This window comes from Rhinoderma darwinii, chromosome 2, assembly GCF_050947455.1.
Source record: "Rhinoderma darwinii isolate aRhiDar2 chromosome 2, aRhiDar2.hap1, whole genome shotgun sequence".
Lineage (NCBI taxonomy): Eukaryota > Metazoa > Chordata > Amphibia > Anura > Rhinodermatidae > Rhinoderma > Rhinoderma darwinii.
This window is the reverse complement of record NC_134688.1, coordinates 217,394,266-217,421,765: the sequence shown is the minus strand read 5'-3', so window position 1 is coordinate 217,421,765 and position 27,500 is coordinate 217,394,266. Positions and strand designations below refer to the sequence as shown.

The window sequence follows — 27,500 nt, the reverse complement described above, 5'->3', positions numbered from 1 at the left end:
GCCGTGCTTCTGCCTTGCTGCAGTTCCGCTTAACCTGCTTTGCTTTGCCCCTGGCTTGCTTCCTTCTCCGTGCTCACTTTGGTATACTCCACTTCATCCTGGTCCTGACTACTCATTCACCGCTCCGTTTCCTCGCGGCGTTCCGTGACTACTGCCCCTTCCCTTGCGTGTTCCCTGTTTGTTCTCCCGTGCACTTAGACAGCGTAGGGACCGCCGCCCAGTTGTACCCCGTCGCCTAGGGCGGGTCGTTGCAAGTAGGCAGGGACAGGGCGGTGGGTAGATTAGGGCTCACTTTCCCTTCACCTCCTTCCTGCCATTACATAATTACAAGCCCCTACCTAGTCTACCATTTCTCCTACGCTGACGCTATCATGGACCCCCTTGAGACCCTGACCCAGCAGATGCAGGGCCTCTCCCTACAGGTCCAGGCCCTGGCCCAGAGGGTCAACCAGGGTGACGCTGCCTTAGTAGTACCCCTCACCTCACCTCTAGAACCCGACCTCAAGTTACCTGACCGGTTCTCAGGGGACCGTAAGACGTTTCTCTCCTTCCGGGAGAGTTGCAGACTGTATTTCCGCCTAAAACCCCACTCCTCAGGTTCCGAGAACCAGCGGGTGGGTATCATCATATCCCGACTCCAGGAAGGGCCCCAAGAGTGGGCCTTCTCCTTGGCTCCTGACGCCCCTCAACTTTCCTCTGTTGATTGTTTTTTCTCTGCCCTCGGACTCATTTACGACGAGACTGACAGGACTGCTTTAGCCGAGAGTCAGCTGGTGACCTTACGTCAGGGTAGGAGACCGGTTGAGGAATACTGTTCTGATTTTAGAAAGTGGTGCGTAGCTTCTCGGTGGAACGATCCGGCCCTAAGGTGCCAGTTTAGGTTAGGATTATCTGACGCCCTGAAGGATCTGCTGGTTAGCTACCCCTCTTCTGACTCCCTTGACCAGGTTATGGCCCTAGCAGTACGACTTGACCCACGTCTCAGGGAACGTCAGCTTGAACGCTTCAATGTGCTCCCCTCTGACTTTTCTGCGATCCCCCCCGAGGTCCCGTCTCCTCGCCCCTCCACGGAGGACTCGGAGGTACCTATGCAACTCGGGGCCTCCATGTCCCCTCGACAACGTAGGGAGTTTCGCAGAATGAATGGTCTCTGCTTCTACTGTGGGGACGACAAGCATCTACTGAACACCTGTCCCAGGCGCAAGAATAAGAAGCCGGAAAACTTCCGCGCCTAAGTGATCATCGGGGAGGTCACTTGGGCGCACAGGTATTTCCAGTTAATGTGAAACGCAATAAAATTTTGCTTCCCTTTCAGGTCTCGTTTGCTGGCCGGTCTGCCACGGGCAGTGCTTTCGTGGATTCTGGCTCATCTGCTAATATCATGTCTGTGGAATTTGCTATGTCTCTAAAGATGCCTTTTATTGATTTACCTTATCCTATCCCTGTAGTAGGTATCGACTCAACTCCCCTTGCTAATGGTTATTTTACTCAGCATACTCCTGTTTTTGAACTCCTGGTTGGCTCCATGCATTTGGAGCAGTGCTCTGTACTGGTGATGCAGGGATTATCGTCTGATCTGGTATTAGGTCTTCCCTGGTTGCAGTTGCATAATCCCACGTTTGATTGGAATACTGGGGATCTCACCAAATGGGGTAGTGAATGTCTTATGTCATGTCTTTCTGTTAACTCTATTTCTCCCCGGGAGGAGGTAAACACGCTTCCTGAGTTTGTTCAGGACTTCGCCGATGTGTTTTCTAAGGAGGCCTCCGAGGTGTTGCCCCCTCATAGAGATTACGATTGCGCCATCGATTTGGTGCCTGGTGCCAAGCTTCCTAAGGGTAGGATATTTAATCTTTCATGTCCTGAACGTGAAGCTATGAGGGTGTATATCCAAGAATGCCTGGCCAAGGGTTTCATTCGCCCCTCGACTTCTCCTGTAGGTGCTGGCTTCTTCTTCGTGGGGAAGAAGGATGGTGGTCTTAGGCCGTGCATTGATTATCGTAACCTGAATAAGGTCACCGTAAGGAACCAGTACCCACTTCCTTTGATTCCGGATCTTTATAATCAGGTTCAGGGAGCCCAATGGTTTTCTAAGTTCGATCTACGGGGGGCATTTAACCTTATCCGCATCAAAGAGGGGGATGAGTGGAAAACTGCGTTCAACACACCCGAGGGTCATTTCGAATACCTGGTCATGCCCTTTGGTTTGTGTAATGCCCCTGCTGTCTTCCAGAATTTTATTAATGAAATCCTGAGAGATTACCTGGGTAATTTTCTTGTTGTGTACCTTGATGACATACTGGTGTTTTCCAAGGACTGGTCCTCCCACGTGGAGCATGTCAGGAAGGTGCTCCAGGTCCTTCGGGAGAATAATCTGTTTGCTAAGACTGAAAAATGTGTCTTTGGGGTACAGGAGATACCATTTTTAGTTCAAATCCTCACTCCTCATGAATTCCGCATGGACCCTGCCAAGGTTCAGGCTGTGGCGGAATGGGTCCAACCTGCCTCCCTTAAGGCGTTACAGTGTTTTTTAGGGTTCGCCAACTATTACAGGAGATTTATTGCCAACTTCTCGGTCGTCGCTAAGCCTCTTATGGACCTTACTCGCAAGGGTGCTGATGTCCTCCATTGGCCCCTTGAGGCCGTCCAGGCCTTTGAGACCCTCAAGAAGTGCTTTATCTCGGCCCCCGTGCTGATTCAGCCCAACCAAGAGGAGCCATTTATTGTGGAGGTTGACGCCTCCGAGGTGGGAGTGGGGGCCGTCTTGTCCCAGGGTACCAGCTCCCTCACCCATCTCCGCCCCTGTACTTACTTCTCTAGGAAGTTTTCGCCCACGGAGAGTAACTATGATATTGGCAACCGCGAACTTCTAGCCATTAAATGGGCTTTTGAAGAGTGGCGGCACTTCCTGGAGGGGGCCAGACACCAGATAACGGTCCTTACGGATCACAAGAATCTGGTTTTCCTAGAATCGGCCCGGAGGCTTAATCCTAGACAAGCTCGGTGGGCACTATTCTTTACCAGATTTAATTTCTTGGTTACCTATAGAGCTGGGTACAAGAATATTAAGGCTGATGCTCTGTCACGTAGTTTCATGGCCAATCCTCCTTCCGAGAAGGATCCTGCTTGTATTTTACCCCCTGGTATAATCGTTTCTGCCACGGATTCTGATTTAGCTTCTGATATCGCGGCTGATCAGGGTGCAGCTCCCGGGAACGTCCCTGGGGACAAACTGTTTGTTCCCCTGCAATACCGGCTAAGGGTACTCAGGGAAAACCATGACTCCGCTCTATCTGGTCATCCTGGCATCTTGGGCACCAAACACCTCATTACCAGAAACTATTGGTGGCCTGGGTTGCCTAAAGACGTCAGGGCTTACGTCGCCGCTTGTGAGGTTTGCGCTAGGTCCAAAACCCCTAGGTCCCGACCTGCGGGCCTACTACGTTCCTTGCCCATTCCCCAGAGACCTTGGACCCATATCTCCATGGATTTTATCACCGATTTGCCTCCATCTCAGGGCAAGTCGGTGGTGTGGGTGGTAGTAGACCGCTTCAGCAAGATGTGCCACTTTGTGCCCCTTAAGAAGCTACCTAACGCCAAGACGTTAGCTTCTTTGTTTGCATCTCCTTGGGGCCCCAGTCAATATCGTTTCTGACAGAGGGGTACAATTTGTTTCCTTATTTTGGAGAGCTTTTTGTAAAAAGTTGGAGATTGATCTGTCCTTCTCCTCCGCCTTCCATCCCGAAACTAATGGCCAAACGGAAAGGACGAACCAATCCCTGGAACAATATTTAAGGTGTTTCATCTCTGACTGTCAATTCGATTGGGTCTCATTCCTTCCCCTTGCTGAATTTTCCCTGAATAACCGGGTCAGTAACAAGTCAGGGGTCTCCCCGTTTTCTGTAATTTCGGGTTTAACCCAAGGTTCTCCTCCGTTTCCCCTGGTTGTTCCAATAATCCTGAGGTAGAGGATGTTCATCGGGAACTGTGCACTGTCTGGGCCCAGGTTCAGAAGAACCTAGAGGCGTCCCAGAGCGCACAAAAGATTCAGGCGGATAGTAGACGTTCTGCTAACCCTCGGTTTGTCGTCGGGGATTTGGTCTGGTTGTCGTCCAGGAACTTGCACCTTAAGGTCCCGTCCAGGAAGTTTGCTCCCCGATTTATTGGACCTTATAAGATCATTGAAGTCCTCAACCCTGTATCCTTCCGTCTGGAGCTGCCCCCATCCTTTCGCATACATGACGTCTTCCATGCCTCCCTCCTTAAACGCTGCTCCCCGTCCTGGTCCCCCTCGAGGAAACCTCCTGTTCCCGTTCCCACCCCTGAGGGGGTGGAATTCGAGGTGGCCAAGATTATGGACAGTAGGATGGTCCAGGGCTCCCTCCAGTACCTGGTCCATTGGAGAGGATACGGGCCGGAGGAGAGGACTTGGGTACCTGCCCGTGATGTTCACGCTGGGGTATTGATCAGGAGGTTCCACCTTCTCTTCCCTACTAAACCGGGTCCTCTTAGTAAGGGTCCGGTGGCCCCTCATAAAAGGGGGAGTACTGTTAGGGATCTGCCAGGTACTACGTCTAGGTATACTCCTGGGATTAATCAATCCACACCTGAGGCCAGACCTGTTTGACTGACACCATCTCCCACCAACCAGGGTGGCAGGCTCAGGAGTGGGAGAGCCTATCGCGGCCTGGTCAGTCGGAGTTAGCTCCGCCCCCTGTCCTTTATTACCTGCCGTGTTCTCTTCCTCAGTGCTTGTAATACCTTCTGGATTCCTGGCCTCTCTGCTGCTTGCTCCAGCCTGCTTCTGCCGTGCTTCTGCCTTGCTGCAGTTCCGCTTAACCTGCTTTGCTTTGCCCCTGGCTTCCTTCCTTCTCCGTGCTCACTTTGGTATACTCCACTTCATCCTGGTCCTGACTACTCATTCACCGCTCCGTTTCCTCGCGGCGTTCCGTGGCTACTGCCCCTTCCCTTGCGTGTTCCCTGTTTGTTCTCCCGTGCACTTAGACAGCGTAGGGACCGCCGCCCAGTTGTACCCCGTCGCCTAGGGCGGGTCGTTGCAAGTAGGCAGGGACAGGGCGGTGGGTAGATTAGGGCTCACTTTCCCTTCACCTCCTTCCTGCCATTACATGTTTATTGTGAAGTTCCGAGCCCTGGAATGTTCATGCATCACCATGTCCTGAGTATGTCTACCACAACTCATGAACCTGCGTTGTGCGGTTCGCCCAGAAAAACCTTGTCCCGATGGCTATATTTTAGGCTCGTTTACAATAAAGAAACAATATCTAATAAAGAAACAATATCTGAGAAACTAATTGTCCAAAAGCCATAACATTTTATATACTCGTAGCCTTTGACACTCTTACCTACACCCTAAAAAATCAGGGCATCCAAACAAACGTAAAATTGTTGAGCAAACAAATCTCTGTGCTCAATAATTTATTGCTGTCAACCCCGGTAGTTTATATGCCAGGCTAACCAGGTGTGATGATCCCTTTCACCCAGGTCTCTGAATGCCCCATAGGCCCAACCAGCGTAGGAGAGGTTGGTCAGACCGGGCCAAGCGATGGAGCTTCCCACCTGTTTGTAAATCTCTGTATTTTTTTTTCTGTTTTTTTGAGTTGTTTTTAACTGCATCTTTGTAGATGACAGGTTGATCTTTTCGCATCTACAGTGATGCCGACTTCATCTTTTGCATCACCAGAGATGCTAGATCCTGCTTTGTGGATCACCACATATGCGTTGATAGCCCAGATGGCACTTTACGCACACTGTTTGGTTAAAAATAAAAACAATGATGCATTACTGATGTGGCACACTCACAGCAGTGTTTTGAGCCTTCACATGGAATTTTGGGGGCATACTCACATTTTGGGGTGACCGCCCCAAAATGTCAAAATTGCACTCTGGGTGCTATGTAAGCACTATGGCTTTACTGTGAGGGGGTAGAGAAAGTACATTGATGTTTTATGGTTACAGGATTAAAGTTCTGAAGCACTGAAACAGCAGTTCTATTATTAACTACCAGGTTCACTCATGGATCTCAGGCGATTGACATAGAGCTCACAGTAAAATAGCACATAAAGGTACTTACTGGTGAGGTACTCACAGCAGTGTTCTGAGCCCTCGCAGGAAACTTGCACTCTGGGTGCTATATGTGCCCAGGGGCTTTAAATATCTTTCTCATGTGATTATACCATGTCAAATTTGTTTTCAGATGAATCTGTGAAAAAACGCAGTGAAATCGATACTGCACTTATTTTATATTCATTGGTGGATTTTCACGAAAAACCGGTCATTTCAAAAATCCACATCCAAACAGCTCTTTCATGCATGCCTAACACCTCTTCTTAAGTCCTGTTATGGCATACACTCAAAGAAGTGTTTCAGATCCTCACAAGAGACTAGGGGGGGGGGGGCTGACTCAGATTTTGCGGTCACTACCGCAACATGTCAAGAAATGCACTCTGGGTGCTATATGTGCCATGGAGCTTTAAATAACTTTCTTGTCTGATAATACAGTGTTAAATCTGTTTTCAGATGGATCTGTGAAAAAACACAGTGCAATCGATACTGCACTTATTTTACATTCATCGGCGGTGTTTCACCAAAATCTGGTCTAAACGTGCGTAAAAACAGGCATTGCTGACGAGGCTTCTGTGGGCCAAGCGCGCGTCACAGAACCTTGAATTTTTTTAGGATAGGTCAGAATGTCAAGGGCTATATGTGTAATAAATATAAGGTCCTCTTTAAAGAGGCTCTGTCACCAGATTCTCAAACCCCTATCTCCTATTGCATGTGATCGGCGCTGCAATGTAGATAACAGCAACGTTTTGTTTTTTTTAAAAACTTTCATTTTTGGCCAAGTTATGAGCTATTTTATATATATATATCCAAATGAGCTTTGAAATGGACAACTGGAAGTTTTTTTTTCGTTATGTCCAACTGGGCGTGTATTGTGTTTTTAACTGGGCGTGTTTATGTGTATGACGCTGACCAATCAGTGACCAGTCAGCATCATACACTCCTCAACATCTGCACGGTCCTCTCCTGAAATATTCTGTGCTGCTGTGAACTCTGGTCTTACCATTACGCAGCTCTCAGTCTGCTACCTCTCTTCCACTTCTGTTGTTAAGGATCTGCCAGGCACAGCTTCTGTATCCACGCCCATAGATAATCAGTCTGCACCTGCTTCTATGTCTGTGAGACTGACTCCATCTTCCACCACTCAGGATGGCAGGCTTAGGAGTGGGAGAGCCTATCACAGCCTGGCCAGACGGAGCTAGCTCCCGCCCTCTGTCTATTTATACCTGCCTTTCCTGTTCCTCCTTGCTTGTGATTCTTCTCTGTTGGTTTCCTGGCCCTGCTGCAGCTTCTTGAACTACTTGTCCCTGCTTCGTATTGACCCTGGCTTACTGACTACTCTTCTGCTCTGCGTTTGGTACCTCGTACACTCCTGGTTTGACTCGGCTTGTTCACTACTCTCCTGCTCTGCGTTTGGCACCTCGTACTCTCCTGGTTTGACTCGGCTCGTTTACTACTCTTGTTGCTCACGGTGTTGCCGTGGGCAACTGCCCCGTTTCCCTTTGTTCTGTGTTTCCTTGTCTGGTTGTCTGTCGTGCACTTACTGAGTGTAGGGACCGTCGCCCAGTTGTACCCCGTCGCCTAGGGCGGGTCGTTGCAAGTAGGCAGGGACTGAGTGGCGGGTAGATTAGGGCTCACTTGTCTGTTTCCCTATCCCTGTCATTACATCTGTCCTCAATAACACCTTGCTGCTGTGAATATTCGGAGAACGTGATTGGTTTATGTGCAGGGTAATGAACATACAGACAAGCAGTAGAAGACTGACTATGGGCTGAGCATTTCATTGAATTCAGTCTTCTACTGCTTGTCTGTATGTTCATTACCCTGCACATAAACCAATCACGTTCTCCGAATATTCACAGCGCAACCAATCTGAAAGTTTACAGTGCTTGGCAGTGACTGGGGCAGAAGAGGATGGAGGCGCAGCCTTATATAGTGGATCGAGCGGGTTCCCCAGCAGCATTTCAAAAAAACAGGATCCTGACCTGTCCACAGAGTTTAAGGCAGCACAGAGTATTTCAGGAGATGAGCGTGCGGATCTTGTGCGGGGTGGTGACTTGCCAATCATGTGAAGGTGTTATTGAGGACAGGAGTGGAGGAGAGGTAACAGACTGAGATCTACGTAATGGTAAGAGCAGAGTTCACAGCAGCACAGAATATTTCAGGAGAGGAGCGTGCAGATGTTGAGGAGTGCATGACGCTGACTGGTCACTGATTGGTCAGCGTCATACACATAAACACACCCAGTTAAAAACACAATACACGCCCAGTTGGACATAACGAAAAAAAAACGCCCAGTTGTCCATTTCAAAGCTCATTTGCATATATATATAAAATAGCTCATAACTTGGCCAAAAATGAACGTTTTTTTAAAAAAAAAAACACGTTGCTGTTATCTACACTACCGTTCAAAAGTTTGGGGTCACTTAGAAATTTCCTTATTTTTGCAAGAAAAGCAGTTTTTTTCAATGAAGATAACATTAAATTAATCAGAAATACACTCTATACATTGTTAATGTGCTAAATGACTATTCTAGCTGCAAACGTCTGGTTTTTAATGCAATATCTACATAGGTGTATAGAGGCCCATTTCCAGCAACCATCACTCCAGTGTTCTAATGGTACATTGTGTTTGCTAACTGTGTTAGAAGGCTAATGGATGATTACAAAATACTTGAAAACCCTTGTGCAATTATGTTAGCACCGCTGTAAACAGTTTTGCTGTTTAGAGGAGCTATAAAACTGACCTGCCTTTGAGCTAGTTGAGAATCTGGAGCATTACATTTGTGGGTTCGATTAAACTCTCAAAATGGCTAGAAAAAGAGAGCTTTCATGTGAAAATCGACAGTCTATTCTTGTTCTTAGAAATTAAGGCTATTCCATGCGAGAAATTGCCAAGAAACTGAAGATTTCCTACAACGGTGTGTACTACTCCCTTCAGAGGACAGCACAAACAGGCTCTAACCAGAGTAGAAAGAGAAGTGGGAGGTCCCGCTGCACAACTGAGCAACAAGACAAGTACATTAGAGTCTCTAGTTTGAGAAATAGCCATATCTGAGACTGGCTAATAAAAGGAAAAGATTAATATGGGCAAAAGCACACAGACATTGGACAGAGGAAGATTGTAAAAAAGTATTATGGACAGACGAATCGAAGTTTGTGGTGTTTGGATCACACAGAAGAACATTTGTGAGACGCAGAACAACTGAAAAGATGCTGGAAGAGTGTCTGACGCCATCTGTCAAGCATGGTGGAGGTAATGTGATGGTCTGGGGTTGCTTTGGTGCTGGTAAAGTGGGAGATTTGTACAAGGTAAAAGGGATTTTGAATAAGGAAGGCTATCACTCCATTTTGCAACGCCATGCCATACCCTGTGGACAGCGCTTGATTGGAGCCAATTTCATCCTACAACAGGACAATGACCCAAAGCACACCTCCAAATTTTGCAAGAACTATTTAGGGAAGAAGCAGGCAGCTGGTATTCTATCTGTAATGGAGTGGCCAGCGCAGTCACCAGATCTCAACCCCATAGAGCTGTTGTGGGAGCAGCTTGACCGTATGGTACGCAAGAAGTGCCCATCAAGCCAATCCAACTTGTGGGAGGGGCTTCTGGAAGCATGGGGTGAAATTTCTCCTGATTACCTCAGCAAATTAACAGCTAGAATGCCAAAGGTCTGCAATGCTGTAATTGCTGCAAATGGAGCATTCTTTGACAAAAGCAAAGTTTGAAGGAGAAAATTCTAACCTTGTCAATGTCTTGACTATATTTTCTAGTCATTTTGCAACTCAGTTGATAAATATAAGTGTGAGTTTTCATGGAAAACACAAAATTGTCTGGGTGACCCCAAACTTTTGAACGGTAGTGTACATTGCAGCGCCGATCACATGCAATAGGAGATAGGGGTTTGAGAATCTGGTGACAGAGCCTCTTTAAGTTAGTGGAGAGGTTAAAAGTACAGTAGATCTATAAGGTGTTAGACCATATGCCTAATGACAGAGCCTATATGATGTCATGCAATAAGTCTCTACAGTTACCTACAAGGGAGCCTTAGCCACTCGATTTGCCATTGCATGGCATCAGCATATGACATTATATTCCAGAAGCATTGTTCCTAGGGGAGAATACCTTTATAAAATAGCACCCAATGGCGCCTGACACAGTTTTTTTTCCGGATTCTTTGTAAATGAAAACATTTTCTTGAGAGAAAATTGGAGACATACAGAGGTACAGTGTGGCTCCATACATTTCTTGGCTACTGAACTACAGTTCTGTACAATTCAGAACTACTCAGTAATCTACTCTAAAAAAGGACTAATATAAAGAGACACAGGTAAAACTGTTATATCATGACACGCAAAACAGAATCTACAATAACCGTACACATGAGAAATTACAAAATGTCGAAAGAAGATATAATACTAGCCTTACAATGGTGACTGAGAGGCATCTAATTAGCCAATAATGTAGTAATTGAGGCTGGCACTCTCTGTCATAGGTCACCAGGAAGCAGGTGTATTAGAAGTGGTCATGCTCAGTGCAGCAAGTCGCTGTAATCCGAGTTGTATCACGACACTGACCAGGAAACTTGATTTTCTTTTTATTCAAAGTAAAGAGCAGAATATACAGTACTGTACAAAAGTTTTAAACAGTTCTGGAAAAATGCTACAAAGTGTTAAAAGTTATTTTTTAACATTTAACAAAATACAGTACAAAGTGAATGAATAGAAGAGAAATCAAAATCAAATCAGTATTTGGTGTGACCACCCTTTGCCTTCAATACAGCATCATTTCTTCTAGTTAAACTTGCAGAAGTTCATTGATTTTGTAGGATTATAGTCAGGTTCAACCCCTTCCCGCACTTTGACATAACTGTATGTCAAGACGAGCAGTTAGTTAGCGGACATTGACGTGCAGTTACGTCTGAAGTTTAACCGTTAACTGCAAGGCGCGGTGCTACACTGCTGCTGCGGTTACCTGTGAAGGGTGTCTGCCCTGCTCTCCCTGTTTCTGAGTAGCGACCCATCGTAATTGATTGAGGCAAATAACCCCTTAGATGTGGCGACCGATTGCGATCACCGCATTTAAGGGGTTTGTAGCACATCGGCAGCCCCTGCAATGCGATATTGGGGGCTCACGATGGTTGGCATGGCAACCGGAGGCCAGACAATGTGCCATGTCTGGAAGCCTATGAGAAACACCCTCCACCTGGTCCTCGTAGGCTTCCTATTACGTCTCTTTCAGTGTCAAACTGACGATTAGAATACATTACACTACTTAAGTAGTGTAATATATTCTATCAGCGATCAGATCTTCAGGTATTCAAGTCCCCTAGCGGGGACCACCTAGCCAAGATGACTTCTCCTAGCCATGACTTGTCTGCATTTCGACACACTGACATATTTGGCTTCTTTATTTTCCAGCACACTTTACACCCATTCCCGACTCTCTACACAAAATCCCCATACATAGTGTAAAGGATCTGCCAGGCACTACGTCTGTGGATACTCCCAGGATTAATCAATCGACACCTGAGGCCGGACCTCTTAGACTAACTCCGGCTCCCACCAATCAGGGTGGCAGGCTCAGGAGTGGGAGAGCCTATCGCGGCCTGGTCAGTCGGAGTTAGCTCCGCCCCCTGTCCATTTATACCTGCCGTTTTCTCTTCCTCATTGCTTGTGATTCTTCCTGGTTTCCTGGCCCTGCTACAGCCTTGCTCCAGCCTGCTTCTGCCTTGCTTCAGCCTTGCTACAGCTTCCACTTATCCTGCTTCGCTCTGACCCCGGCTTGCTTCCTGCTCCTTGCTCTGCGTTCGTATACTTGGTGACATCCTGATTCTGACTGGCTCGTTGACCACTCTGGTTTCCTCACGGTGTTCCGTGGGCTACTGCCCCTTCCCTTGCTTGTTCCCTGTTTGTATTCCCTTGCACTTAGACAGCGGAGGGACCCCCGCCCAGTTGTACCCCGTCGCCTAGGGCGGGTCGTTGCAAGTAGGCAGGGACAGGGCGGTGGGTAGATTAGGGCTCACTTATCCCCTCCTTCCTGCCATAACACATAGTCCTCCAGATAGTAACCATTTGTGCCCCACACAGTAATCGTACTTTTCCTTTTGTGTGCACCCAGTCCTTTAATGCCCCCTTACAGTAATCCTCAGGCCACAAACATTGTAGTCTGAACAACAGCCCTTTAAATACACCACGCGGGAGAAAAAAACCGCCAATGTAGACAGGGTTAAAGTGCAAGATGACGTAATCACTGTGAACAGTTCAAACATGACAGGTACAAAAAAAGAGAAATCCAATTATGTATAATGCTAATTTAAACTAAAATCGGCAGAGTGGAAATAAAATGCGGTATGAGATCTTGTCATAAGAAAAAAGGGGGGGGGGGAATTGCAGACAATCATATAAAACATTAATATCCATATCGATGAATTTAAGCAGTTGCTAAAACACAATAAAATATACAGAAGTTTAGCGATGTATCGTACTTGCAATATTTCGCGGTAATTCACCATTTAATTAGGATGAAAACGAATTGAAACAAAATAAACTGAATAAGTGAAAATCATAAAAACTGCTATTGAACCCATATTGCTGGGAACTCAACTGGACGTGGAAACCATAAAAATAATGGTTGATTGTGGTTTTTCACTGAAATATACATTATTTTTATGGTTTCCACGTCCAGTTGAGTTCCCAGCAATATGGGTTCAATAGCAGTTTTTATGATTTTCACTTATTCAGTTTATTTTGTTTCAATTCGTTTTCATCCTAATTAAATGGTGAATTACCGCGAAATATTGCAAGTACGATACATCGCTAAACTTCTGTATATTTTATTGTGTTTTAGCAACTGCTTAAATTCATCGATATGGATATTAATGTTTTATATGATTGTCTGCAATTCCCCCCCCCCTTTTTTCTTATGACAAGATCTCATACCGCATTTTATTTCCACTCTGCCGATTTTAGTTTAAATTAGCATTATACATAATTGGATTTCTCTTTTTTTGTACCTGTCATGTTTGAACTGTTCACAGTGATTACGTCATCTTGCACTTTAACCCTGTCTACATTGGCGGTTTTTTTCTCCCGCGTGGTGTATTTAAAGGGCTGTTGTTCAGACTACAATGTTTGTGGCCTGAGGAAGATGCCGGTGCGGCATTGAAACGCGTAGCCTACAATAAAGTTTCAATTCTAAACTACTACTGTATCCGTTCCTGAGTAGCAGCGCCGTATGGGGTCCCGTTTTTTCAAATAAATTATACATTTACATCGCGGTGGTCCTTCAAGATTGACCGGCTGGGATCTCGGCAGCAGCACTCATCCATTATTTATCTACCTACTATACGCTCCTGACATTTTCACCTGTGGTAAGCCTCCATCTGTCAAACTAAGTTTGTTATTTCTTGGGCTTACTCACACTATGTGGCGCCGTGCTTTTCTCTCTCAATTCCCTTACAGTAATGTCTCCTCCCCCAATATTAGTGCCCACTTTGCGCCCCTGAAAATTAAAAGAGGTATACTCACCTAACCCCCTTAGGCACTTGGGCACCGGGTGGTTGCCCTATTCATCCCTCTTGTAATCTGTCACTACCTGTATTATAGATGCAACCAGAGTTATAGCACCATGCAAACCTAACTCCGGTTCCGTTGAACCACGGAGGTCCAGGTGTTGCGTCCGTAACATACTCTCCAAAAGCACACGTGTTACGCCAGTCTGAAAGTGGCCTTAAAGCGCCACAAGCTGTTAAAGTACTATGGTACTAATAAATAAAGTTTATAAAATCATAAGTACATCTCGCGTCTCAAAATGTGTTTTTGTTAAAATAATGTCTATGAAATTATCTACTTGCACGTTTGCATGTAAAAGATGGAAGTTTGACTAAGGAGGCCCAATTCTATGGTTAAAAAACCAATGAACTTAAAAGCAAAATAAAATGCGGCCTTCTGTTTCAAAATGTTTAGCAACTATACTACATATCACTAGTAGTACAAAAGATATAGACATGTTTCTAGATAAACCAATAACACTTTATTTAACAGAATATTCCCAGAATAGACAATTATGTGGATAGGTGATATGTCTGATCACTGGGGCACCACTGGTCACTAGAACGGGGGTCTTGAAACCCCCATTCTTCGTAACTGTACATCCCCCGCAGTGAGGAGAAGCTTGAATGGGGCAGCTGTCACCCTTAATTCTATAGAATAAATATAAAGAGATCAGATCATATTAGAATGGGCATAAGCTCAGTACAGTCAGTACGGTGCCAACCAGGGAGCAACAGTGATTTACCCTTGTTTCCCTTATTACTGGACGGGACTATACTTAGCCTAACATTTGTACCAGCTATATGCCATTAGATTTGTTTAAGCATTGTCAGGTGGTGTATATCGACTTGTTCTGCTTCACTGTCCGTAACACGCATGCGCTGTCACTGCTGTTCTCGCGGTCCCTGCTGTTCTGAAGATAACAGCAGGGGCCGCGCATACGCGTTACAACAGAACAAGCCGATATACACCATGTCACAAGTGACGTGTCGTATACCCGGCAAAGAATTCAAGATCAACAAAGCGGAAGAGCCAGAGCAGAGAGTGACGTCACCAGTCAAGTTCCCCACAACAGGATCTGGAAACGGGGCCACTTTGGAAAATGTAAGTATAATACAAATGTATTTACATTTATAAATTATATGCATTAAAGGGCTTTTTGAAAATATGATGGTATCTCGGACAAACCCCTTTAAGCCATGCATTTACCTCCCTGAGCTCACGCTGTCTTTCCTCTGATAATTATGTTTAGAAGATCATATATTTAATCAGTAATGAAACATTAGTTATTTCCTAAGAGTATGTTCACACGCTTAACAAAAAACTTCTGAAAATACGGAGCTTTTTTTAAGGGAAAACAGCTCCTGATTTTCAGCCGTTTTTTTAGCAACTTGCGTTTTTCGCTGCGTTTTTTACGGCAGTTTTTTTAGCTGTTTTTCTATAGAGTCAATGAAAAACGGCTCCAAAAATGGCTCAAGAAGTGACATGCACTTCTTTTTCGCGGGCGTTTATTTACGCAACCATTTTTCAAAACAGCCGTGTAAAAAAACGCCCCGTTGGAACAGAACACCGTTTTCCCATTGAAATCAATGGGCAGATGTTTGGAGGCGTTCTTATTCAGATTTTTTGGTCGTTTTTCGGCGATTTACGGCTTGAAAAACGGCCGAAAATAAGCCGTGTGAACAAACCCTAAGATTGAGGCCCGTTGGATACCTGGTTTTGAGACCATAAATCCAAAAGGCCTCCCTGTCAAGTAGAGCATGTTTCAAGTTGCCCCCTCGAACTGAACTATAGAGAATTTGGTGGCAGAAGATAGGGAGATAGAAGTCCAATCAGTTTGAGAAAACAAGAACCATAGCCATTTCACAGCAGACATTCCAGGCGAGAAATTGCCCCACAGTTTGCTGCGGTTTTTCGCCCCAAATTCCCTGCGGCGCACAGGGCAGATATGCTGCGTTCTTTTACGTAGCGTATCCGCCACGTGTGAACTCAGCCTAAAGGTAATTTCACATTACATCCTGCCCATCAGTGTAATGTATGCACCGGGAAAGCTCCCAGAACGAATGGTAAACATAGACCTGATGAAGGTTAAAAAAGCCTCAGTTTGTGTGGGACTGCGCTCTTTTATGCAGAGGCGTCCAGTAAAAAAAATTATACTGCATTTTTTTTTAGTCCATTTAATGTATGCGCCAGGAGCGGAGAAATCGGAAGCAGAACGCCTCCAAACATCTGCCCATTGGGAAAACGGCGTTCTGTTCCGACAGGGCGTTATTTTGGATAGGGGATACATCTCTTTTGGAGGACAAACTATAGGCCGTTTTTTTTGGGGGGGGGGGCTATATGGCTTTATCTACAAGGGGGGTCTGTATGGCGTTATCTGCAGGGGGTGGTCTGTATGGCGTTAACTACGGGGGGGGGGTTCTGTATGGTGTTATCTACAGGGGGGTCTGTATGGTGTTATCTACAGGGGGGTGTCTGTATGGCATTATCTACAGGGGGTCTGTATGGCATTATCTACAGGGGGGACTCTGTATGGCGTTATCTACAGAGGGGGTCTGTATGGCGTTATCTACAGGGGGGTCTGTATGGCGTTATCTACAGGGGGGGTTCTGTATGGCGTTATCAACAGGGGGGTCTGTATGGTGTTATCTACAGGGGGATGTCTGTATGGCGTTATCTACAGGGGGGTCTGAATGGCATTATCTACAGGGGGACTCTGTATGGCATTATCAACAGGGGGGACTCTGTTTGGCGTTATCCACAGGGGGGGTTCTGTATGGCGTTATCTACTGGGGGGGGTCTGTGTGGCATTATCTACAGGGGGGGTCTGTATGACGTTATCTACAGGGTGTGTCTGTATGGCGTTATCTACAGGGGGGTCTGTTCTACAGTGTGTGGACGAGATTTGTTAAATTGCATCCACATTGCTGCAACTGTAATATGCTGCAGATTTTCCGCCTGCTAATTTTTCAATTACGCTACATGTGAACATAGTCTTATTATTATTATATTTTATGTATGTTCATTGCTATATATTCTTATTAATTATTACTATTACAGTTCTGATACTATAGATTATTGTTAATGTTACAATGCTTGATTATTATGTTATCCCAAGGACAGTCAACAGTTAATCACACACAATCATACAAAAGTTACAATAAATAAATAACTTCATCTGTAATTAGTGATAAACTGTAAATGGAAACAAAAAAATAATTGGAGATGTCTGGAAATTCAGCCTGAGACGGCCTGATGGAATTGTTATTTTGGTACTGAACGATGATACATCATGTAAATATATGATAATAATAATTATAATAATAATCATATATCATCACTGATTTTAGAAAACAATACAATGTAATAGTAAAATTCTATCTGACATAACGTAATCGTAAACTTTGATCTGGTGTAAATATTTCCCTTTATTACATTATACGTGACATTATTTCCATCTATTTCAGTCTCTGTTGTGTAATTAATCTTCTGGGGATTTTCCAGCATCACATTTCTTATTTCTGACTTCTCTAACCTGTATCTCATTATTCCCCATGAGGCAAAACAAGACACGGCGACTCTATTATACATGGAAAATCCTACAATCAATTACCCGTCCCGCCGCTGATGATTTACTCTCTGGGGGTTTGTTCTAATATTGTACAGATAAAGTAACTGTGTTTTGTATTTGGAGAAGTTTATGTTTCCAATGTCTTTTTATTTCAGTGAGGACAAAAACACCAATAATACTAATAAATATGATTATTATTGTAATGTAATATAATATAAACACGTCATGTTTATTGTAAATTGTTTAATATGTTATAACATGTAATTTATAATGTAATAATGATAATAATATTAATAACAATAATAATAATAATAATAATAATAATAATAATAATAATAATATTTTGCTATATTGGAGTGGCCCTGCAGATTTATATCCTTTTAATTTAATAAATTCTACTTCATGCTTGTTTGGATTTCAATGGGCTAGATAATGCGTACCCTAGTAATTATTATTTTTACTATTTATTATTATTACTATTATTATTGTTGTTATTATTATTGCCATTATTTTTATCACTTGTTAAGACATTTAATAATAATAATAATAATAATAATAATAATAGTTAGTAGCAATAATAATAATAATAATAATAAATAATAACAATAATAATTAGTAGTAATAATAATAATAATAATAATACATAATAATAATAATAATAATAAATAGTAAAAATAATAATTAGTAATAATAATAATAATAATAAATAATAAAAATAAATAAAGTGCAGATGTTTAAAATTACAATCGTAATTACATTTATGACAAAATAGACTCACCAATTCCGGATAGCCTCACAAACTTTACACGTTATGTCAGTCCTCAACGTCTCTTATTCTTTAAAGCGCATGCACGGACTCAAAAGTTCCGCGCATGTCTAACACAACTCCACTGTGTAATTGAGTCGTGGAACATCGTGGCCCTCATCAATCAAAACTTCTGATATTTCTCTATGACATTTCAAAAGTTACTTGTTAAAGGGTAACTAAACGTTCATAGTGACATGTCAGAAATTTTGATTGCTAGGGGTCCGAGCACTGAGACCACCACCATCACTAACGAGGCAGAAGTCCTCGTGTGAGCGATTAGCCACTTTGTATCTGTTCGGCTTTTTCCGGAAATCAGGGTATCAGAGTACGGGCTCAATAGAAAGTCTAAGAGCCCGTACACCGCTACATCGGCTTCCGGAAAAAGGCGAACAGAAACAAAGCGGCTGATCGCTCCCACGAGCACTTCTGCTGCTTTGTTTTAGAGATTGGTGGGGGTCTCAGTGCTCGGACCTCCACCAATCAAAACTTCTGACATGTGACTATGACATGTCAGATGTTTGTTGAACATTTAGTTACCCTTTAATGTAATTATATAAGAGATCTTTATAGTGGGAGCTCTGTTAATACTTATGCACCATGTGAACAGCGTGCCAGTATCCCTCCACTGTGAAGCGTGTAACAGCAGATTTATCCAAAGAGTGCCTGCCCTGTTCATTAATTTGTGCCAGGCTAAAAACATCAGGTCCGGTCTCAATACTTTTCAAAGTAGAAAAGGGAAACAATTTTTGTAATAAAAAAGTTGCGCTAAGTACGGCTCTGAAGCCTCGCAAACTTTACCCAACTCAAAGTAAAAAAAGTGGAACACTTGCTTTAAAAATAGGGTGCCAAGTCTGAGCACTATACTTTCAGTATATTTACACCAGGCAACTTTTACAAAAGCATTGATAAGTTTACTGTTCCCACAGTACATGATAAAACTCTGGCTGTCTGGGTGGGCTTAGTGCATATGGATTTATACAGCTAGTATTAAACTCAATGGAAGCAGTAAAAATCTCTATACACTTAGCTCCCCTAGTGGTGGCTGCTGGAAAATGCAATGGCTGTGTGTTAGGAAACAGGGGTATAGTGCCAGGCCCTCATTGTGGACCCTGTCATGGAAATCAATGGCTCAAAATATATTAGACTGAAAGTTAGACAAGTCCAAACAGACTCTCAAGGCCAGACCCCATTAGTCAGTATCCTAATTAGGATATTTCACCGATATATATCGAGAGAGGAGAAGAAAACACACAGATGCTGCTGATATGCTCAAAAATACTCCTCTGAAGGATTTATTACCAGACTCAAACTGTTAAACTGAAATTCAGAAGGGGTGTAGGCTTGAGGTTAACCAATCAGAGACAATGTGACAATATTTGTTATTCAGTAAAAAACATACAATAAAATACATCCCAGATACATCATTATAATTCTTCACACATTAGGTTTGCAGGTGGCCTTATCTCTTTTGGACAGAATGTTCTCGTGGAGATGGGGGGGAGACCTTCCTTCACGCATACTTGCCACCCTCCCTTCTTACTCCCTGTCCATTCTCTACAAACTTCGCATGGGAACCAAGGGCAAAGATAAAACATACGAAATCAACATTACTTGTATTAAAGGAACAATTACTTTTCTATTCACTACAATAAAACCAAGATGGGAACTCCAGACAAGATGGCTGCTGCACAAAACGAAATCATTTAAACATTATCATCACTTTCACATAATACATATCTTAGTAATTCGGCATCCTGCTTGATAATTCACAATGTAATTTCATACAGAGAATATAAGCAAATAAACCATCCTTCACAACCCCATAGACAGTGGTGTAGGCTTTCACTATGAATGTGATGTCATATAAATCCCAGAACATTATATAAGCCACTAATTACTTTTTTGAGCACGTTCTGTAAATCTTTGTTTCTTAGACTATATACAATGGGATTCATTAAAGGAGTCACCACAGTGTACAACAAGGACAGGAATTTGGTTATATTCCGAGACTGTTTTTTGTTTGGAACCAAGTAAACACAAAGTAGAGTCCCATAGTACATAGACACTACAAGCAGATGAGAGCTTCAGGTAGAGAAAGCCTTCTGCCTTCCGGTAATAGAAGGGATCTGTAAAATGGTGAATATAATATAAACATATGAAATAATGATATACAGAGATTATAAGCAAATAAACCATCCTTCACAAACCCCCCTTTTTCTCATATTAAATTACAGAAATTATATATTATGATTATGAAACTCAAACAATATATCAATAGGGCCACAACTAATATGATGCCATCACCAATATCCGGTTTGGGTATGGGGTCCCACCAGTGTATTGACAGGTCCTGTACATCATCGTCCTCTTCTTCTCCTGTCTTCTGATTAAAACACTTGATACTGCTGACGGACTCACTCAGGTCTTTGGTCTTTACTTTGATCTTTGCTGATGTCATCAGGACTTGGTTTGGTCCTTCTCATCTGTCCGACACCGTCTCTTTTAGTTTACATCACCAGGCTGTACATAGCACCTCATGCTGTGAGCCTGGTGTGAGATCCCACGTAGGCGGATTAGTGGAGTTTTATTGTGACTACCACTAACCCTCCGCTCATCTGTCTTCTTCCTCCGGTAAGTTACTTGTCTGGGCGGCTGCTTGGAATTGTGACACTGCCGTCAGTTCATGACAAACGCGTTGTATTGGCTCCGGCTGCGCCTGCCGCATCTCAGTGATGGAGTTCATCATATTAAAAATCTTTTAGTTCATATTTACTGGCACTTGCTGGGGACCCCCAACCCTTGTCAATTGTTAAAATAAATACTAATCTGGTGATAACATCTACGTACTATAAAAGTTGTTCTAAGTACATACAATAACAATGTCAAGCCTTAAACTAAATCAAACAAACACCTTTATATAAGAAAAACTTCTCTGTTCCAATGGACATGGCACCTAGTAGATGTGTAATTATTGGGTACATTTCATTTGCACTTGGTGTCACACTTTACAGCAGGATTTGTACCTTGATCTGAGCTGATTACCTGGAAAATCTCCAGCTCACAAAAATATACACAGATTCCACATGTTTATCTGACAAATGTCGCAAACCAATTTGTCTTACCCTAATTTGTATTGCCTGGGAAGGCCTCTCAAGGTCTGTTCTCTTTGTGGGAGGCGGGTATGATAAGGTTGGCACCGGTCTGCCAGGACTGTTCTGTAGGCAAATCAAACAGCTCTAACAGAATTTAGCAGCAACAGCTGTAAAACCTGGGACATACCAATTAGATCTTACCACGTCGATCCTTGCAGTCTTGGGGCATATGTGAGGTCATACACCATCAATACAAGTACCATCAAGAGTGCCTTGGGTGTTACCGGTTCACCTTCCCCTATCCGTCCACATTCTGTCAGAATCTGGTTCTCACGCCTTCCGCTCCCAGTTGGACTCTTCCTGTGGAGAACAAGCTTTTTCATTGTATAAACATTAATTGATCTTAATCAAATAATTAATTTGAAGAAAAACATTAACAAATAACATCTTTACATCAAACGTTCACATTGAGCAATAACTAGAAGTGATACATGCATACTCATTTTTCTTCTTTATATATATATATATATATATATATATATATATATATATATGTATATATATATATACACGCTGCACAGAATTTTCCTTTCACAATAATAACAACAAAAAAACAAATAACTAAAAATGTTTTCAATTGGGAATATTCCACTTCTGTACCTTTTATCTGACGCATGACTCTAATAGTTCAATGCTGATCCAGAACTTTACATAAACCTTAACCTCAATGTTTAATATTCCCACAACACTTCTTAAATACAGTTATTAAACAAACTAACTTTGGAATAACATCTGGAGAACTGCTGATATCTTATTGTACAAACATCAGTTCAATACTTGGGATAACACTGTTCCCCTGTCACTTACACCCAACGTCTGCAGTGGGGAAAATACAGGCCGGGCTTCAGGCCCCCCTGAGAACAGGTCTACACACACGAGCACATTGTCATACACTTCTACCTCGGGTAGTTGTATGTTCTGCAGTCGCTGGGACGGGTAATCTGGCCGGGCTGCACTTTTCACAGGTACCTTTGCTGTTTTACCTATGTCATGCCGTGCGCACATCATGCCGGCTGCTACAAACTTAGTGGTGGCATTATTGTATCCAGGGACAAGCCAATTTACTGACACCTGGCTGCATATACCCTTGTTGTCAGTTCTGTCTTCTCTTGCTCTCTCAATTGGCTTACCCGATGATCCAATAAAATTCCTACTACCAATGGGCCCATAATTGTGGGCGATGCCAAAAGCGTACCTAGAGTCAGTGTAAATGTCGGCCGTCTTACCTTCTGCCAGGTTACAGCCTCAGCGAGCACCTCCAGCTCCGCTCCTTGAGATGAACAAGAAGGTGAGAGTGGTTTCTGGTAATTTACCTTGTGCCTCGTATCCTGTTCTACACATACTGTACTTGATCAAGTATTTCTACATTACAAATTGACATTGGAAACCCATGTCACATATAGATAGAACATTTCAAAAGGGTGGAGTTTTATTGTTCCACAATCATCTGATAATCCAGAACACTTGTAAATCCCACCCACCAGGTCCTGTAAATATCTGATTAATACAAAAACAAACAAAATATGTTACTGAAATCTGGCATAAAATAAACAATATTCAAAAAATTTTTTGGTTTTGCTTTCTCCCCATCTAAATCTGTAAAGATTCATCTGTGGGTGACGTCACCTCGACCTCCTGTGTAAATTTGCTGGAGGGGGATGGTCTTTTACATAATACCTCATATTGGGTGGAGACTACAGCACAGCTTACCCAGTGTCATATTCACCGTTCTGGAAGGATCTGGAACCATCTACACAAAAAAACCTCAAAATGTGGGTTACTGTCATACACATTTAATCTGGATTACTCATTGAAGCTCATACACATTTTGTAGATCTCCTAGAACCAAATTCATTAATTCAAAATAAAACACAAAACAAAACTACCTGATCAGTCACTTCACCATTCCCTCCTATTTGGACTCTGCGAAAGTAATGTAGCAGGGTTCAAAACTACAGGTCAACATAATAAGGACAGGCGCTCTATCGGGGGGGGGGGGGGGGCGTGCACTAGTTTAACCCCCTGTAATACACAACAGCCTGGAACAAAAAAAAAAAGACTTTCTCCTGACAAAAATAAATTTTATCTTTAAAATGACCTGCAACCATTTACCTGTAAAACATCTCACATTTTCAAAAATAACATTTAGGCAGCCCCATTGCACGTGCCTCATGTGTGCAAACAAAAAACAAAACAAATGTAATTAGTTATTCAATAACACAGAAAATAATATATCTGGTAATATTAATTACTGCAAACCAATAAACTATACATAAAAATAGGGAACAGTGGGGGCACATACATTTTCAAGACCCCGTGTCTCACAATATCTGTATTTTAATTCATTTGAATCGACATCAAAACATTCCAACATTAAATCTTATCACATTATAACACATTAATATGCAGTATAGCTTTTATCTTTTTACAAACAGATCCAGCCGGCTGTAATATTTTTCTCGCTTGGTATAGTTACAGATGACTGCGCGTGCGCAAAGATAAGACACATTCCATAATAAAAAAAAAAAAAAGTGGAACTGATTTTAACCCCATACACAAAACACTAAAAATTTTAGACATTACTGCTGTTAAAAATTGGAAACATACAATATAGTTCTGCTTTTATTGTGGCCATTAGTTTCAAACTTCAGACATGTTACATTACACACATCACACATCACACAGATGTCTCATCACATCACACATGTTGCATTACACACATCACACAGATGTCAGATCACACCCGTTCACATTACACTCCCCCCGTTCTGACCCACATTAACTGCAATGTACCCGGCTGCTCCGTTTTCTTCACTCTTCCAATGAAAATTTACACCTGTATTTAAATTGTTCTTTCTCACATCATCTTACTTGTAACCACCTGTAATCACCTGCTTTGTCGTTTTAACTTCTGCCTTGTCCTGGCCACTCCACTCCCTTTCTCAACATTCCACAAACCATTCTCTTTATCACATGCAAACATCCTTCTTACAGCTTGCCAGCCTCTTCAACAATTTTTTTACAGTGTGTTATTTTGCCTTCACATACTTTACAATTAAAGCCCCAGCTCCTTTTGCTCATTCTAATGTTGGCCGGGACCAGTGCCCCAAAGCATCTTTCTCCAACTTCCTCCTGACCCCATGGTCGAAGAGCAGTAGGGTGATTTCCGGTAAATCCCCCAACCCCAGGCAAACAGGCCACATTTGCCGATAGATATCTCAGACCAGTCTATCTCCTAGACTGTCTTACCAATACGATATCAAAAGTCGTTCCTCCAGACATTCTAGCAGTAGGATCCTCTGATCCCTCACTGTATTGAACATCAAGAACAGACAAAATGCTGCCAATCAACAATTACAAGAGCAAATTCTTCAACACAACATTCATTCGACATTCATGAACCTCCATTGATTCAAGCAGGAGTTGGTAACACTTGCTGCTGGGGGTGTCTTTTGGTTCATACAGCCTGTGATGTAGCATATATCCCAAACTCTTTCCTCTAGCACTTTGCAATGGTTTCACATGCAAATTATATTTGGTAACATATATGTTATCCTCCCTGCTCAGCCATTCACTCTGTGGGTTGTAGTTTAGGGGCCTGTTATGTTTGTTGGTGATGATTTCTTTAGGGGCTCTGGGTCTGGGCCAATACCAATGTCTTTCACTGTAATTAGTGTGGGTAGTTATACTACTACGACACAGGTGGCACCTGGGATAAGTGTCAGGGTCATTCATTGAATACAGGATGTTATATTACAACGGTATTCAATCCAGCGGTCTGATGTTATACTACTACAGACTTAATTACTTGGATGTTATTTTACATCAAAGTGTATATGCCGGATTATCACATGTGCTAGAAATCAGTCTGTACTGATTCCCACCTTATGCCAGTCTGGCAATGCATACAACTGGTTTATGGACCCTTACACACAATATCACTGTCTGGCAATAAATTAGGAAAATATAAATGATTTCTAATACAGTATTCAAAGTTTTCCCTGTTGCACTGGATTCTCCATTATCAGGACTTAACCATTGAAGCCCCTGTGGAACTACAGGATATTACTCACAACTATCCAACTTTCCTCTCACCTACAAACAGTCAATACCTCCCAACTATAATCCCAGACAAATGGGTAACAGAACAACTATTAATCCTCAACAATTTTTACACAACTAAATAACAAATTACGCTACAACAGAGCAGCAAGCACAAGTTTTGTTTTTCCTCACAGTCCAGACTACAATCTTTTCATTTCAAATACTTCACATGTGAGTTACGACTTCTCTCCGCCATGCGCTACGTCACTGCATTCCAAAGGCGGAGGTCTTACACTTCTCACAATTTTTCTGGTTAACAATGTAATTGCTGGCAAAAATTCTCTCATGTCTTTCATATCAACAGTTTAAAATCACGTACACACCTGCAATCCTTCATCACACAAAAAGCTTCAACATACCTTTTTGGATCCATCTTTCAACCCACTGCTGATTAAGGGGGCCTCGTCTAGAAGATGTGACGTCATGACAGCTAGATTCAAAGGCTTACGCAATACATGTGTGAATGGTGTAAGAATAAGCTCCTTACCTACCGCGGTTTTTTGTAATTCACAGATGCAAAGCCAGACCTCTCCAGTGACATTTTATCAGACGTGCAATCTCCCAGGTTTAACGGCACCATTACTGTCGTGGAAATCAATGGCTCAAAATATATTAGACTGAAATTTAGACAAGTCCAAACAGACTCTCAAGGCCAGACCCCATTAGTCAGTATCCTAATTAGGATATTTCACCGATAAATATCGAGAGAGGAGAAGAAAACACACAGACGCTGCTGATATGCTCAAAAATACTCCTGAAGGATTTATTACCAGACTCAAACTGTTAAACTGAAATTCAGAAGGGGTGTAGGCTTGAGGTTAACCATTTAGAGACAATGTGACAATATTTGTTATTCAGTAAAAAACATACAATAAAATACATCCCAGATACATCATTATAATTCTTCACACATTAGGTTTGCAGGTGGCCTTATCTCTTTTGGACAGAATGTTCTCGTGGAGATGGGGGGGGAGACCTTCCTTCACGCATACTTGCCACCCTCCCTTCTTACTCCCTGTCCATTCTCTACAAACTTCGCATCGGAACCAAGGGCAAAGATAAAACATACGAAATCAACATTACTTGTATTAAAGGAACAATTACTTTTTAACTAAATCATTTAAACATTATCATCACTTTCACATAATACATATCTTAGTAATTCGGCATCCTGTTGATAATTCACAATGTAATTTCATACAGAGAATATAAGCAAATAAACCATCCTTCACAACCCCATAGACAGTGGTGTAGGCTTCCACTATGAATGTGATGTCATATAAATCCCAGAACATTATATAAGCCACTAATGACTTTTTTGAGCACATTCTGTAAATCTTTGTTTCTTAGACTATATACAATGGGATTCATTAAAGGAGTCACCACAGTGTACAACAAGGACAGGAATTTGGTGATATTCCGAGACTGTTTTTTTGTTTGGAACCAAATAAACACAAAGTAGAGTCCCATAGTACATAGACACTACAAGCAGATGAGAGCTACAGGTAGAGAAAGCCTTCTGCCTTCCGGTAATAGAAGGGATCTGTAAAATGGTGAATATAATATAAACATATGAAATAATGATGATGAAGAAAGGGATGACCACCAACAGAGCACTCAGCATTGTAACTTCTATCTCAACTACAGTAATATCCGAGCACGAAAGCTGAAGTATAGGATCAAGATCGCAAAAAAAGTGATCGATTGTATTTGGGCCACAAAAGTTGAGCTTGGTTATTGTTAGAGTGTGAATTAATACCACAGAAGCGCTCATCGTCCAAGATGCCATAACCATTCTCAGGCAGAATTGGTGATTCATGATATACATGTAGTGTAGAGGTCGGCAGATGGCCAGATATCGATCGTAACACATCACAGTTAGAAGAAGACAGTCGGCGGTCTCTGAGACATCGAAGAAGTAGAACTGAGTCATGCAGTCCGTAAAAGATATTATGTTGTCCTTAACCACAACCGCATGGAGAATATTAGGAAGAATGTCAGTTGCCAGTATGATGTCGGACACAGAGAGTTGTGTCAGGAAGAAGAACATGGGAGAATGGAGGTTCTTGCTGTAGGACACCACTACAATGATCAGAAGATTCCCACCTATTGTCACACAGTAAACCATAGAGAAAACGAAGAAGACTAAAAGTTTTACTCTTTGGATGTCCTGAAACCCCAAGAGATGGATGACAGTAATGGTGGTCAGATTTTCCATTGCATTATCTAA

The 27,500-nt window shown here is 42.7% G+C and overlaps 1 protein-coding gene and 1 long non-coding RNA gene across 2 annotated transcripts in view; one reads left to right on the top strand and one right to left on the bottom strand.

Moving 5' to 3' along the window:
• Positions 1–27,500, top strand: part of LOC142740972 (uncharacterized) — a 61,052-nt gene that overhangs the window by 17,320 nt on the left and 16,232 nt on the right. The gene's annotated exons all lie outside the window — the stretch shown is intronic.
• On the bottom strand, positions 19,874–27,488 carry LOC142743731 (olfactory receptor 11L1-like). The gene is made up of 2 exons (XM_075854756.1): positions 26,697–27,488; positions 19,874–20,023 (listed from the first exon to the last, which is right to left on the bottom strand). The coding sequence occupies exons 1-2, from the start codon at positions 27,486–27,488 to the stop codon at positions 19,874–19,876; spliced, it is 942 nt and encodes a 313-aa protein (XP_075710871.1).

Excerpts from the sequence above, each read along its gene's own strand:
- LOC142743731 (XM_075854756.1), bottom strand. The coding sequence starts at position 27,488 with ATGGAAAATCTGACCACCATTACTGTCATCCATCTCTTGGGGTTTCAG. Across the intron at positions 20,024-26,696 it reads TGGTTCCAAACAAAAAAACA|TCTCGGAATATAACCAAATT; the intron begins GTCTCGGAATAT and ends AACAAAAAACAG.